Genomic DNA, 16,490 nt, shown 5'->3' on the forward strand with positions numbered 1-16,490 from the left:
CCCACCCTGATGCCTCGAGCACTTCTTGTCTGTAATTCTGGATTCAGGGCCTCGACCAAACATAAGAGCTCGACCATCAGCCAGCTCCACCCGAGCTCCATTCACACTTACTAGTGCGCACTGCATCTCCATTCACAGACTAGAACAGCTGGAATGCAGGAGAGAAGTTACAGTAGGAAAGTTTTAATCAATCAAAATGCTAAATGCTTAATATATAATCTAAAGAATAATCTTCTGTACATGGACTGTTGAAAGTGACATGGCACTTTCACTGTCACGCAAGATAAAAGTTAATATAATTATTACTATTGTCATCATTTAAAATGCAGTAAATGGTTAAACATTTATTTGTCTTATATGGACCTGTTGTTATAAAAATTGCTGTCATTTGAATCTTGTGTTGTTTTTTGAGCCAAATCTCAAAATTGTCCTATGGTGTGACTGTCTCAAGCGCGGCTTTTATACAGTTTTATAGATTAAAAAGAAAAGCATAACATTTTTAAAAAATAGCACAGGCACAATTTTACAAGTGTCTACATTAGTAAATGGCGATCATTTTTTCATCCATATATTTCTAAAAGCGTAGGAAGGAACTTGATACATTTTGTAACTGAAAACCAGATCCTCTGTTGTGACACCATACCCTGATTTGAAATCAATTCCACAGACAACTTTAATTAGCTGACCCAATTCAGGGTCATGTTACTGGAGCTCCCTGTGAAGCCCATGGCGTGCACATGGTTAGTTTTCTGTCTCAGAATTGTTGAAACCACTATAAAAGTTAACTTGTTGCTCAATGGTGACACCCCTAAATTATACATTTTATAATTAAAAATGCATGGTAAAGATGCACTATGTTGTATTTTTGCAGTAAAATATACAAAAACCACTAGGCCAGTGTTATACATTTTGCTCAGTTCTTACAATATCCCATATGTTTTGTGTTTGACTGCTTTATGGCATATTCGTCACTTCCACCACCACCCCTACGTAGACACAAATAAATACATAAGACGTACAAAATCTGGGATACCTAACATGTCTGTGATATCTGTTTTTTTGTCTTGACTCAAGCACATCATTAATTTAGGGCTATCATGGTTGCATGTCAACAAATGCACGTGCGCATGCCCTGATGTAGGATGACAGAGTTCACGACAGTAGTAGAGGACAATATTGTTTCCCCACTGTAGGGGGACCTAGAGAGAAAAAGTTACCTAGTGCTGATTTAACATTTCCTCATGTATTTACTTACTAATTGGCCACAGCCAAACTCATTGATGGTCAAATGTGACCATATACACCTTAACTAGTTTTCAATTAAATAAATGTTATATATTTTAGTTTGATAATATTTATTAAATATTTTGAGGAGATCTTTTGGTACTTAATACTATTTGTGTATATACTATTGTCAATTACCACTTAACCACTTAAAATATTCTAATATTTGTATTATTTATATTACAATTTGTGTAGTAATTAAGGTTAAAATAGAGAATTCCAATCCAAAGAAGCAAATTAGAGTCATGTGTCAGAGTCAGGCAAATGTAATGCATTATCCAGTAGGTGCCTTATTGCTCTTTAGTAAAATTATTAAATTGTATAATGTATCTAATTGTTTAAAAAGTATTAAATTAAATCCAAGTTAGACCAATTGTGCAGCATGTCTGTAAGCAATGAAATTGCCTCGCTTGAAGCACGAAGTGGGCGGTATAGCAAACGACCCATCATTGTAAACCATTACTTGATTTAAGTTCCGGTGTTTGAAGCTGAGCCAAGTCTGGGATTGGGTTGGGATGAATGTTAGCTGAAAGCAGAAAACAAGTCGCTCTGCTGTTGCAGCAAATATTTGTAGCATAATGGGTCCGTTTTCCATTTCCTCTGACCAGGGCTGGACTGGTAATTTGGCATAAACTGGCCTACATTTGCCCGGTGGGCCGACACACTTTGTAGTGTTTAAATTTTTTTTTTTTAAACATTTTTTGTACCACTGACAACATGCAGTGACAGCGGCCCATTGGTTTGTCTTCTGAGTTGACAAGCCGAAGCAAGAGAGAGACTTCCCCTCCAAATTAGGCGCTTTTTTCTATTTATTTATGTATTATTTGAGCGCATGCAACTGCAAATGGCGAATATCCGCACAGCGCAGCCGCTGATGAACGCACGCTGCATTTAAAGGTGCACTATGCAACTTCCCGTCCACTGGAGGGCCCCTATTCAAAACAAAGGCGTATTTTGATGACGCCAAGTGTGAGCGCAGTATCTTGGGAAATGTGGTCTTCACCTCACAGCCGGTGGAAAATAGGACTCAGGCAGAAATCATGTTCATGGATGCAGTTATTAACGTTACTGTAGTGTAAAACAGAGCAGGACAGAGTGATGTGGAGCTGAGCACAGCCGCTGGAGTGATTGTTATACAAACACATGGCTTGCGAGTACCGGGACTTTTATTATGACAGGACGGGACACAGTCGCCGGGGCGCGCACTTCCGCTTTTTCCGGTCATGAGTATAAGGTAAAGCCAGCAGCTCTGTTTATCATATTAGATACATTTAAGTGTGTTTAAAATGATGTTATGACATTACTCTGTGCGTTCGCTCGGCGCTGCTGTGACATGTTCACACTGTTAAGAGAAAAGCGCTTCTGCAGAATAAAACCGAGGGTAACGCAGATATGACGCGATTGACAGGCGACTCGCTCAAACGCTACACAGCAAATTACTGAGGGATAAAAACCTGGTGTTGGGCATCTAGTGATAAAATCTGGTGTTAATTTACAAATATTATATGTAGGGCTGGACAATAATTCAATATCAATATATATCGCGATATAATTTTTTTCAATAACGGTGATATGATTTTTAAACACATTTCCGATATTTCGATAAATATATTACAGCATTCCTCACTGACTGACGTTCAGGGCGCAGCCGTCAGAAAGAGCAGAACATGATTGGCTACTTGCGCGATGACGTACACCACAGAAACGCAGTCAGTGCTCAGCAGTAGTAGGCTGATAGATCCAACGCGGCAAGTTTTAGCTACAAAAACAGTTTCCCTGACCGCAACACAAATGTGACTGAACGAACTTCCACAAGTAAGGAGAAAGAAATAGTTGATAAGAGAAGAAAGACTAACGTTAATTCAGTGGGGTGGAAGTGGTTCGGCGTGTCCCCCGCACTTTTACTGGGTCTCCCCGGTCCTAGTCGACCCGCTCCGAGCGGGATTCCAAACGGCGTTACCTGGAGCGAGGGCGGGCAAGTTAACAGGGACGCTAAAGACCGCTTTCTCTAACCTCGTTTGATTGCGCGCTTCTTGAGGTCACGGGCAAGTGTATACATAGAAACCAACGTGAATACATCAAGATTTAATTTCAGAGACCAAAAATAATCTATGCATGACCTGTCATTTTATTCGTATCTAAATATGAGGAGGACGCTCTCTCACAGAAAGTCCAAAAGCGGATTTGCAGAACTAACGTTACTGTCGCGCTGGAGCTGCAGCTGAAGGACGTTACATATACATACAAATCGTTATGAGCTGAAAGGTGACGATCGACAGTCAGACGATTGCGACAATATATGAAAGCAATGAAGGAGCATCATGAGCAACAAAACTGTTTTCAACACTGATAATAATCATAAATGTTTGTTGAGCATCAAATCCTAATATGAGAATGATGAGTGACACTGAAGACTGGAGTAATGATGATAAATTCAGCTTTGATCACAGAAATAAAGGACACTTTACTATATATTCACGTAGTGAACAGATGATGTAGATCAGAATAATATTTCACTGTATTACGTTGTTTACTGCATTTTTAATTAAATAAATGCAGCATTAAATATATGCTATAATTTTGCATAAATGAAAAATAGAGCGCTATGAATTGTTCTTCACTGAAATTTAAAACTTAAAAGAAAATGCTCAATAAACTGCGTCTGCGGCATAGGAGCACTGTAGCCTACGCTGTGAAGCAGATCCACCATCTGAAGAAGATCCATCCGCTAGAATATTCTGAGTCAGGCTGAATCCTGGCTGAATCACTTTTGTTTAATCTATATTAAGAATAATATAATCAGCCTATGTTATAGTTTAAATTTAAAGATATTAATATTAATAAAGTGAGAGTTTTATGTTTATTTGATATTGATTTCACATTTCTTTTTCATATAAAGGCTAAATACAAATAAAAGGTGAACATTAATTTATTTGTACTGGTTTTATTTCTAAAATATTATATTTTATAGGAGGACTATTCATAGACTTGGCCAATACATTTTTCAGAAGTTTGTAGGTACAGACATCCTATGTGGCAGTTCTTAGTAGTTTTTTCTAAAGCTTTTATATAGTTCATATCGATATCGGAATTATATCGTATCGACCAAAATTAAGAAAAATATCGTGATATGAATTTTGGCCATATCGTCCAGCCCTAATTATATGCTTTATCACTTGTTTAGTGATAAAGCACAGTGTTTCCTTTGGGTGTTAAAGCACAGTGTTTCCTTTGGGTGTTAACAATAAACATCTGCGCATGTGCAGAGCATTTTAAATTTCCCAGCTCATCCTTCGGTCTCTCCATCTTTATGGATTTCCCTGCACACACAACGGTTACAAGGACAAGGTATAGAGGTATAGTATAGTATTATTATCTTATCAACTTGTGATTTATTAATGCGCTTGTATAATGAGTAACGTACGTAGCCGATGTGGTTGACTTAACTCTGTTAGCGTTTTTTTTTTTTTTTTTACCTCAGTTTAAATTTAGCGCGCTTTTGATCCGCCATTCAGTTTAACATAACTGAATAACCCCCACTAATACACTAAATTCGTTAATGGAGGACGAGATTTACGTAAGTGACTTAATTTCGTTGTACTAATTTTGTAATAATGTAGCAGCATTAACATTATGTGTCATTTTTTAACTCACTGGACTTGGATAGTTATTTCTTCTCATTTGGCATAACGTTAAGTAGGCTATCTTTAGGGCTTCCAACCTTTATAAGACCGTTTATATCTTTCACCCCGTAACTACGAGTTAATTCTGGTGTTTTGAAATGTCATTCAAATGAGAAAGCAGACGTTAATCGAATGAATTAATTGCTCTTAATTTTTTTTTTCTTGTGTGACGCCGGGGCTCGATCCCTTGCCGAGCACCCACGGATAGCACGGTCCATCATTGTCGGCGCTGCGCATACTGATCGGCCTGCAACATTTTGCGAGTGAAATGCTGTGTTCTAGCAATCTTCTCGTGGTACTTTGATAACATACGCCGACCATTCTGTACAGCGCTCCAAAATGTCGAAAACATGTCGTAGGACACGCTTTTCTTCATGAACTGCTTCAGTCAATATATAGAAACTCAAGATCGAGTGTGCAATGTCGTGGAATGTATGATACGCTGTTTTTTGCGTGCATATGAGACGCAATTTATGGCGTATTATACATACGAACCCCCCACCCCACTACCCTAAACCTACCCAAGAGAGCGTATCATATGCACGCCGAAATGAGTTTTGGCGTATACATTCCACGACATTGCACACTCGTACTATTTGACATTTTTCGTCTTATTTTGTATTAGTTGAGCAGACATGCATTAGTGCCCTTCCATGCGCGATTTTTTCTGTACTAGCCTTTTCTAGTTGTAGCATTGTAAATCTGTAACAGTAGTGCTTATGTTTTGAATATAACATTTTCTTGCTATGTGTTGGTATAAAAATAACCTGAAGTAAAACACAAAGTGACCTGATAATTTTGAGTCTTTTTTTTTTTTTTGCTTTTCTGCTTTGGAGGATTTTTGTTTCATGGAATATTGTTTATTATTGCAGAAGGAAACCACTTAAGGCCACAATCTATGTATGCCCTTGCCATTTTTACTCTACAAACCTAAACGATCCTGAAAGGAAGACAGGCTATGTAAGTATCTCTGCTTGTTGATTGAAGATGTTTGAAACTTTTTATCTTAGATTTTTTTTAATGTGCTTGTTTTAACCAAATTTGTCTCTTTAACAGGAACGATACTATGTGTTTGGATCATTTTAAAGAGGAGCGATATCAACGCCAAGATCGTGGGATCGATGAATTGGGAAAGCAAGAACTGACAAAATGTAAAAATGCGTACATTGAATGCAATGTAAGTCGCTTTGGATAAAATTATCTGCCAAATGTAAATGTATTAATTTATAAAGGAATAGTATTTTTTATCAGAATGAATTACAAACCAGACAGTTTTTTAACATTAAGGTTGATTTAATATATACAATGTTGAATTTTCTTATTTTCAATTAAAACATTACTTTTAAGAGATTATAGCATTGGAGTATAACAAGAAATTGTTTTATTCAATTGTATGTGTGACAACAATGGCTTTACTGTAGCGATTCCCGGCGAAAGCAAGAACTGACAAAAATGTTTTTTTTTTTAATTAAAAATGGTATTGAATGCAGTGTAAGTCGCATTGGATAAAAGTGTCTGCCAAATACATAAATGTAATGGAATTGATATATTACAATTTCAATAAATATTCAAATAAATTTGTAGTCACTTGATTTTTTTGGGGAAAAAATAAAATAATATATATAAATTGTTTTAAATTTCATTCACAGTGCCATTTTAGTATTTAAGTATTTACATTAAATAAACATTAAATACACTGGGTGTGTGAGATTAATCACCATAAAGTGTTAAATGTACACTTATGAGTAATACATTTCTTAACACCTCGAGTGACTAAAAATAAACACTAACACAGTGTTTGTATAACGAACACTTTCGTCAGTGTTGTTTTAACACTAGCAAAGACGGACCTGTATGTTCACCCGGAAAGTGATAATTTTAACACCCGTGGTGATAAATCTCCCAACATGTTTTTTGCTGTGTATGGTGACACGTCCCGTTCCTTAGTTAAAATAGCAATTTTCTCACAATTTACAAATAGTTGGAAACATTTGGGATATTGTAAGTACTCAACTGAACAAAATATATAACACTGGCCTAGTGGTTTTTGGATATTTTACTGCAAAAATACTACATAGTGCACCTTTAAAAGCTGCTCTATGAACGGCACTTTGACTTATTTTGTTTTATACAATCGTGTGATATGGAAACATTGCTCTGTTCTTTGGAGAATCAGCTGAAACAGATGCGAGCATGTAGCCTTTTCATAACGTGGTAAAGTGGAAAACGGCAATACACACAAACGTTTGACTTTACCCCAACCACAACTTAGGCTACTCTGCAGCTACTAACAACGAAGAAATATGGTGTTTTGGAAGAAACATTTATTAAAAATGTTGCTATATTAGCTACATAAATTAATATTGCAGAATATAAATCACTTTTATAGATGCTGTTTTCGTATTTTCTACAGGTGTTTACATTTTTTTTACTTACAAATATAATCTTTATTATATATGTTTTATATAGTTTTAGAAACCATATAGCCATATAATGAGGAGCAAGGTTTTTACAGTCTGTGTTTTTTACACTGTGACTACCACGATCTTACATTTAAATGAAACTGGCCTACAGTTAAACTATAGTCTATAAAAAAAGCTTTAAGTCTAGATCCCATGAATTAAGGACAAAGCTTTTTTTTCCTCTTTAAAAAGTTTTATTAACTTTTTTTAATAGATTTAATTAAATGTAATATCCTCATGAAAGATAGATATCAGTGTCTTACTTAACTGATGTGTTAACTCTTGAAAAATATGATTGTTCAACCCAAAAATGTGATCATTTACTCACCCTAATGTCAATAATGGGTGAATTGCCTAAATGAATTTATTTCTGTGTAGAATAAAATTAAATAATTTGAGTCTGTTTTTTTGTTCATACAATATTCAAATGGTAGCCTAACCAAAATGGCTTGGTTGACAACATTCTTCAAAACATCTTATTTTGTGTTTCACAGAAGTCATACAGGTTTGAAATGACACGAGAGTGAGTAAATGATGACAGCATTTAAAAGCTATAAATGTACTTTACTGCATCCTAACTTAGCTCAAAATCATCAGTGCTTTACTGCCAAGGGCATTTCTGTGTGACCAAAAGCAATATTAAGTTTATCTGCATTTGCAGCAAATTCGATAATATCTATCATTATTTGTCCATGTCCTAGTTTTATTTATATACGCCAATTTAAGGCCCCAACCCCAGAAAAAAAACATTCACGGCGAACTCATTGGCCGGATGTGCTGGGAATGCCAGAGCCGAATTATAGCCCCAGTCCAGCCCTGCCTCTGACCAAGAGGCAGTACAGCCTTAGGTATATGGTGATCAAACGGACCACCAAGACCAAGAGGTCAGCTAAGACAGTATAAGTTCCGGCCTTAAACGTGCAGTATGCAACTTTTGGCCACTAGGGGTCACTCATTCAAAATAATAACAACAGACGTACTTTGATGACGTCGGGAAAGTGCGTGTGCTCATGGGAGTTGTTGTCATTATTGCCACTGTCAACCAGCGAATCTGGCATCTCCAGCAGAAAACATGTTCACTGACAAGGTTATTGTTATATTACATCTCTATTATTGTTAAGTTTAGTTACGGCTTTTCACGTTATGTAATGCCAATCTAATGAAATAGCAGCGAGCTACCGTTACTTAACAAACTTATCAGTAACGTTAGATAATGTGCGAGACAGAATGTTGTGCGGGCGGTCGCTATGTCAACACACCTATAAGTTGGTAGGCTATGTTGACATATTAACCGCGCATCATAATTTGAGTTACTCAAATTATAGATATATTGACATGGCATCCGCGATTGTCGAACATTCTGTATATCAACTGTTCAATAAGGAAATACATTTCAATTTAGTTTCATTACCAACATAAAACAGTAAATGAGAGAACCAGGACCAGCAATACGTTGTTCATTGGAACACGCGCTGTGTCGCTCCCCACGTTCATCAATCATTCTAATAAACATTTATTTTGGAACTCAGAGATATATGAATAAGTAGATCATTATTAAATCGATATTATATGTAGCTAGTATTAACATATGATAAAAGTGACGGTCACCTTATATTAATTGACCAAGATAGTGGCATATATGAAGCTAACGTTACTTTCTCCAGCTACATATAAAACCAATAATAGCTAGTCCATCTGCGTTTTACACATGACATCATCGTGTCACCAAATATACGGATAGAAATATACTTTTGAATCAGTTTTAAAAAGTCTCAGTTTCAGTCTCCAAAAACAAAGAATCCGCCTGTTTGAAAAGCCGATGCAATACAAAATGTAACGTTATACGTATTCAGCTAAACGCGTCTCAATGTGGTCAAGATCGCTATGCAATATGCAAACATACAGCATGTTATGATTATATGATTATTATGTTAGCTGAATGGTTACTTAAATTACCTGTTTATTAAAACGAAAGCGAGATCAGCATATCTCTCTGCAGTCCGAGCTTGTCACGAAGATTTCGCCATCTTTCAAAGGCTTCTCCAAGGTTTACACGTACGTCTCTTGCTTCTTCTACTGTCCCCAAAATCTTCTCGGGTCATTTTTTTTCACCCGTACGTTTGCGCTTTGTTGAGCTGGCAAAACGTACAGGCAAAGAGTAGTCATGATCCATTATCATACAGACTTTTTTATACTGGTGTTCCCCTTATACTGTCTGTCAGTGTTCCTCTTTGAGTTTGGCGGTTCCGCCGACGCAAACGTTGATATGACGTGAAAGACTGGCGACATAACGGAAATAAAGACACGGTCCGTGTCTTCGAATTAAAATATTAATTTCTCTGGATTTAGAAGTTAATTGGAACTGTCGGGATAATGTAAACACACAACTTTAAAAAATATATAACATAGATATAGTGATCTTTTATATTTTTAATGCTGAAACATTACATATTGTGCCTTTAAGTAATATTGACCGTTCTGCAGCAGTCTCAGCACATGACGTCGCCCACAGACACTAGGCGTGTCTCTCCCAACCGACAAATCACACAGACGACACGCCATCCACACCAAACTCGAACGGCTCCCTGATCGGCTCCGCAGGTGTCCCAGCACACAGAGCCCACAGAAGGGGATCCCGGTCCCGCTCGACGGCAGATTACACGCCACCCAAACCAACCACTTGCAAATACCACGGAACAAAGTATGCATATCGGCATAAAGGCCCGCGTTTTTACAGCATGTGATGGTCTGGAGTTAGTTGCTAAAAGTCCAAAAAATAAACAAATACGAAATACGGAAGTGGTATAAACACGCATAACTGAGTATAGTAAACTTAGACAAACGAACGCAAACACACTTCCCATCTTGGACTTGTATGCGTAGTGTGTGTACGTTGCCTACAAAGTTCCTCAACATTGTGATTCAATCGGGACATCTACAGTTTAATATATACACAAGACAAAATATAAATAGCACTTACCTGTTGTCTAAAACTTTACGGTTAAGTTACTGCGATGTAGTTGTTGTACACCCTTCACGGGTCCGAAAAGTAAATATTTCCGGTGTGGAACAACGGCGTCCATTTCTTTGGTTCCTATGTCATTGGTCATTTTTAGTTTCTGCCACACCATTTACTGTAGCTAAAATTATTACTATAACCGTGTGGCTATTTGGTATTTAGCCATCGCTGTCGTTAACAAATTTAATATCGTATTTTTCTCAATTATATTATAAAATGTATTTTATTGTCCAATAAAACAAACCGTATACCTCAGCTATAAAAGCGGTTTGATAGCACGTGCTTTTTTCTTGGTTCTCACAACCAGAGTTTTTGAAACTACTAGGGGTGGGCAAATTAAGCCTCCTGAAGCACTGAGGCTTTCCCCTGGATTCGGAGCATCAGCGGTGTCTAAAACAGCGACATCTTGTGACAGGTAAAATGTATAGCAGCCATAAACCAGAGTGCGCAGCTCTCATGTTTTATAACAAATTAAAGCCCGACCATGCTAAATGTTCAGTTTTCTGATACTATAATTTACATATTAAAGTGTTCCAATAAATTAAATGTAACAATAATAATTATAATATTTTAACATAGTTATGATGCAAGTAAATGTTCGAATTATTATTTTTGTGTTTGTTTTTGATACTGTTAATGGTTATGTATAGGCTAAAATAATAATAAATGAACTTGAATTTATATAAACCAGTAGAGTAACGTTAGTGGTCCGACTTTAGCTTCAAATGCGCAAAGTGAAGCATAAGCTTGTTTTTCCAAAATAGTTTTTGTGTTGAAAAGGGGATTTAAAACTTTGATGGTGTAGTAGCTACCTGAAAATCCATATACAAAGTGCACAGACAAAAGAATGGTATGAGACTTCAGTTTGTTTACGCCTGTTAGTTAGATGACAAATCTTCAGTTTACATAAGTATTATCATGAGATAGGACATCCTGCTAACAATAATGGCTTGATAAACACAGTTTATTTACTCTGTAAAATTAAGGACCAACTGTTTAGTTTAAACTGGAAAATAGCTTGTCTTAAAGCTAGGAACCCCACACATGCGATATGGATGAAAATGTTTTTAATTGTTTAAAGTATGTGCTCATACATAATCCCCGTTTTCACAAACAATGCTTAAGCCTAGTCCTAGACTTACTGTCTAACATATTGACAAGATATGTCAATGCAATTGCTTTAAGTTAAAACAGCTCAAATGTGTATTTGAGTACTAAAAAAAATAAAGTTTTTTTTGTTTGTTTGTTTGTTTTGTAAGGCACTTTTATAAAAAGCTATTTAAATGTCCTAACTGTACTAAGTTACAATGTCAGTGAAACCAGGCCTTAGTGAACTATTACTGCTCAAAATCTGCTGACTTTCAACAACTATAGTGTTGATTCCTCTTTGACTGTAAATCAGGGCACAAATCTGGGCAAAAGTTGTGTAGTGTATTCCAGCCTTTACCTAAAGCAATGAAACAATGAGACTTCTTTTTTTTCCACACATCATTTGGTAAGCTCTAGTACAGGATGTCAAATGCCGTAGAGGGAGTGGTTGATGGTGGTTTGAACAAACAAAATGAAAAAGGTGTATTTAAGGGAGTGCTCCTAGGGTGTGCTCCTTATGCTGAGCCATGGTCATCATAGCCACAAACACATTCTTAAAGTAGTCACACAGAGCTAAGAAGGATAGTCATTTGAGCTTGTTTGTATCGACAGATAAAGGTGAGTGTGTCCACATTGAATATCAAGTTGCGCTTTATATACATATACAGGGATGGCATGAACAGTTTAAGATTTGTGTATACTACTGTATATTAAATGTAATTCATGAAACATTATTTACTAAATTACATTTGTTTGTATTTAAATATGTACAACTTTTTGTTTTTTTCTGTCTCTGTGTAGGACTGATCAGTATCATTTTTCTGCACGCACAAGCTCTGGTTGAACAAACCCATTGTTCAGACCCTGTAAAACTGACTGTGAGTTAAGAGTGCTTGATTTGAATGACTAAACAGAACTAATCCACCATGGCACGTGAACAGGACTACTACACACTCATGTCTGGGCTGCAGGAGCTTGATTTCGAAGGGAATCAAGTGCCCGGTGAGCTTGTGCTAATAGGTGAACATGCCTTTCCACTCGCCATGAATCCAAAAGGTCAGGTGCTGATGGCTGCATCTCATTACGGTCAGGGACGTATAGTGGTGTTGGGACATGAGGAATATCTAACACGCTTTCCTGGCCTCATAGAGAATGCCCTTATGTGGCTCATGCCATGTACCGGTGATGTCGGCATTGTAGGGATTCAGAAGAGTTTACGTTCAGTAGCTGAAAACTTGAACTACTGCCCTATCAAGACAGAGTTAGGAGACTTTCGGAATGGATTAGCTATATATATCACAGATGCTTACAGTGTCGAGACCTGTGCAAAGGATCTGATTGCTTTCCTCAAAGCTGGAGGTGGTTTGATCATTGCTGGCCAAGCCTGGAGTTGGTCTCAAGACCATCCACAAGAAAACACTATAATGAACTTCCCAGGAAACAAGGTGTGCAGTGTTGCAGGAATTTACTTCTTTGAACAACCAGGAGAAGTTGGCATCTTCCCTGTTCCAAGAAATATCCCTTCTAATTGGCTTTCTGTATCGTAAGTTCTGCATATATTTTAGCACTTTACTCATTCTTTAACAAACCATGCATTTCACCACCTATTTTACTTGTCTTTTTCAGAATAGGCAAAGACTTTAAAGATGATCTAGAGTTCCTGCTACAAGGTGTGTCCGAGTTTGACGTCCAAGGAGGGAGTATAGCATCTGAGGTGATGGTGCACGGACCATTAGCATTTCCCATTGCGGTCGCTCCGGGGGAAAAAGCATTCATTGCTGGTGCCTATTATGGACAAGGTCGAGTAATTCTGGTGTCCCATGAAGGCTACCTGAGCCGGGATTCTCTGTCCACATTCATGGTCAATGCTATCAAGTGGCTTGATGAGGGTCGGAAGGGTGTTATTGGGATCCAACCTGGTCTCGGAGCAGCCAAACCAGTACTGAGCAAATCAGGTTTAGATTGCCAGTTGACTGGCTTGAGAGATGATCTAAGCGTCTATGTCTGCACTTCCTACAGTGATGCCCAGTGTGGAGAGATCCAAGAATTTGTTGCTGAAGGTGGAGGTCTTCTGATTGGGGGCCATGCCTGGTATTGGGCCCAAACTAACTGTGGCTGCAATGTGATGACCGAATACCCAGGAAATCACATTCTTAACAGGATGGGATTGTGTCTCTTAGCCAACACCTTGCGTGGAGGGTTATATAAGGCCCCAGAAATCGAGCGTAGTTGTAGAGAGGGGTACCACTTTCGTAACATGCTGCAGCGCTTTGCTGAACATGTAATCCAGGGGAAAGAACTAACTGAGTATGAACAGGGCTGCTTGAAGCAACTTGGCAGCGACTGTGCCAGTTACCTCCGTATGCGTTGTCACGACAGTTCCGCCTACGCTTCAGTGGTAGCACTTCTTAGTGACATAGTGAAGGAGGTAGGCGTTCCACAGGTGTGCAGTAAATGTCCTGTTAAATGTGCCAAAGACCACCTGATGCTCCAAGTTGGGTCTGAGTTATACAAAGTGTCGCCTAATCCTGATGACCTTCTTCCATACATCATCAAGGACAGACCCAACGTGCCCACTGTGTCTGATGCAAGAGTACGGATCAGTGCAAACACTGCGGGTATGAACGGTTTCTTGCCAAATGTAGGAGGAAAGTTTAATTTCTTAGTTTTACAGTTTTGAGCACTATAAAATGACTTGTTTCAGGTTGTGAGGAATGGATAAGCACAGGCTTATTTCTTTCTCCTGGTATGAAGACGTACATAGCAGTACCTCCTGAGATTGTTGGGAAAAATTGGCAGGTAATCAATAAAGTCTATACATTACATGTTTCCAATCAAAGAATAGTGCTGTATGTAATAAACTTGTTATACTAGATACAAAGTTATTGCTCAGAGGGCTTGAGGAGTCTGTTATTAACATGAGATACTCTGTGTAGGTTCAGCTTGGTTGCCAGACGGATAATATTGGTGGAGCAAATACCCTGAAACGGGCTCCTGTGGTCCATGAGCGATTCCCCTTGGACACAGAAATGGTCCAGGTCTGGAATCTGTGGGGAGGGCTCATCTACATAATAGCACCCCCCCAGAGCAAAGTGGATGGGGTGGAATTTGTCGTGCAGGTCTCAGTACAGGCTCCATACTTCAAATCTGGTAAGAATTCCGAATTAATATTCAGTAAGCATCACAGTTTCTATTCAGAATGTTTAAAGGTATATGGTAAAACTTGTTTTTGTCCCTCAGGGGAGACAAGTGTAGCTGACTGGGTGAGCAGGATCCGTTCGGCACCTGCCCCCTGGGCAGAACTTGAGTTTGAGAATATCATCATCACATTAGAATCAGACCATATAAGGAATCTGGACCGCCCTGATGAGGTGGCTGCCCTCTGGGATACCATAATGAGAAGCGTAACTGATCTGGCAGCAAGGCCTGCCAAGTTGCCCCGCAAAGAGCGGTTTGTTGCAGATGTTCAGATCTCTCACGGTCAGTGGTACTATTGCTGGGATAAAGAACATCACTATTACAACAGAATCAGGCCATTATTATTATTTATATTCTCGTAATCCCCCTATCAGGTTTCATGCATGCTGGATATCCCATCATGATGCAGTCCTGCTCTGCCCCAGAACTCATAAACATAGAGCATGCCTATAAAAACGGTCTTTGGGGTCCCATTCATGAGTTGGGTCATAACCAGCAGCGTGGAGTTTGGGAGTTCCCTCCACACACCACCGAGTGCACCTGCAACCTGTGGTCAGTGTACGTACATGAGGAAGTGCTGCGATTGAATAGAGCTAATGCTCATCCAGCCATGACTCTAGAAAACCGTCAGGCCCGAGCCAAGGCGTATCACGATGGCGGCAAGGATTTAAAAACATGGAGTATGTGGACGGCGCTCGAGACTTACATGCAGGTAAGACTGAAAACATGTGTTTTAAAAAATGGTTTGATGATGTACGTTTTTGGTGTGCATCATGTTGTACTTCACCATTGCCAGTATTGTCATTTTTGTAGGAGTGTATAAAATTGTGTATTATTTGTGAGCCCTGGAAGTAATAATTTACTCTTTTGATTTTCAAAGTATTTAAAAAAAAAAGTGTAATTTAAAAAAACAAAACAATAAAATTTTACATGAAATAAATACATTATTGTAATAAAATATTATTATATAAATGTAAAAATGTATTTATACCCATTTTTGTGTAATCCTCATCATCTTTCTCTTTTTTTTTTTTTTTCAAGCTTCAGGATAAATTTGGCTGGGATGCTTTTAAGAAAGTGTTTACCGCCTACCATACTATGAATGGAGTGCCAAATGACAATGCAGGCAAGATGAATCTATATGCAGAGACCTTCTCCAAGGTGGTCAACCTGAATTTGTCCTCCTTCTTCAAAGCCTGGGGTTGGCCCATCCAGCCCAGCACAGAAGAGAAGATCTCGCATCTCCCTGAGTGGAGTGACCATCCCATGGTCCAGTACGCATAAGAACATCTCAAATCGCATTTAAAATTTACAGAAACCGTTTTAATGTAATTGAGGGGTAAGATTAAGTATAAAGGATATGCTGTGAGTTTCATGGGCATTGTTATATTCATGCTTCTCAGTTTAATTAATAAGGATGTAGATAAGAAACGGATCCACGTCAATGTGAGGCATATAAACGTATAAATATCATTTGAAATATTCTGAATATTCTTCATTTTAATCAAATGTGGGTATATGCTAAATATGGGCTAAGGTTAAGTAACCTAAACATGCATGGTAAAAATGCATCATACACATAAATACTAAAACTATATGTATGCATTACAATTAAAATATGGCACTGGAATTTTGTATTGGTGTATTTCCCTTTCTTATCCAAGAGAATAAATCATAATAATTTCAAAAGACACTGAGTGGTAATTTACGTAATGTTGATTTGATTTGAAAATACATTGATCCTTAATGCTAAAG

At 37.9% G+C, this 16,490-nt stretch overlaps 2 protein-coding genes across 6 annotated transcripts in view; one reads left to right on the forward strand and one right to left on the reverse strand.

Annotated features, from left to right (window-relative positions):
* LOC137084668 (bifunctional polynucleotide phosphatase/kinase-like) overlaps nucleotides 1-16,490 on the reverse strand; it is a 125,951-nt gene that overhangs the window by 13,136 nt on the left and 96,325 nt on the right. The window contains exons 2-3 of one of the 3 annotated variants that reach the window (XM_067451035.1): nucleotides 10,410-10,460; nucleotides 6-148 (exon numbers count right to left, since the gene is read on the reverse strand). In XM_067451035.1, the coding sequence (XP_067307136.1) occupies nucleotides 6-132 (127 nt within the window). In that variant the 5' untranslated portion in view covers nucleotides 133-148; nucleotides 10,410-10,460. Of the gene's footprint in view, nucleotides 1-5; nucleotides 149-9,903; nucleotides 10,015-10,409; nucleotides 10,730-16,490 lie in introns of those variants that run through there. The other 2 variants (XM_067451034.1, XM_067451036.1) reach the window with 2 other exon arrangements.
* Nucleotides 57-16,387, forward strand: zgc:162193 (TRPM8 channel-associated factor homolog). Of its 3 annotated transcripts, XM_067451031.1 has the most exons (9): nucleotides 10,017-10,130; nucleotides 10,756-10,863; nucleotides 12,339-13,080; nucleotides 13,164-14,155; nucleotides 14,242-14,336; nucleotides 14,474-14,687; nucleotides 14,778-15,017; nucleotides 15,110-15,447; nucleotides 15,777-16,387. In XM_067451031.1, exons 3-9 carry the CDS (start codon nucleotides 12,464-12,466, stop codon nucleotides 16,017-16,019), a joined length of 2,739 nt encoding a protein of 912 aa, XP_067307132.1. In that variant the 5' UTR covers nucleotides 10,017-10,130; nucleotides 10,756-10,863; nucleotides 12,339-12,463; the 3' UTR covers nucleotides 16,020-16,387. The 3 variants fall into 3 exon arrangements, with proteins under 3 accessions (XP_067307133.1, XP_067307131.1, XP_067307132.1); XM_067451032.1 differs by lacking the exons at nucleotides 10,017-10,130; nucleotides 10,756-10,863 and adding an exon at nucleotides 57-172; XM_067451030.1 differs by lacking the exon at nucleotides 10,756-10,863 and having other exon boundaries at nucleotides 9,992-10,130.

Source organism: Pseudorasbora parva, chromosome 8 (assembly GCF_024679245.1).
Source record: "Pseudorasbora parva isolate DD20220531a chromosome 8, ASM2467924v1, whole genome shotgun sequence".
Lineage (NCBI taxonomy): Eukaryota > Metazoa > Chordata > Actinopteri > Cypriniformes > Gobionidae > Pseudorasbora > Pseudorasbora parva.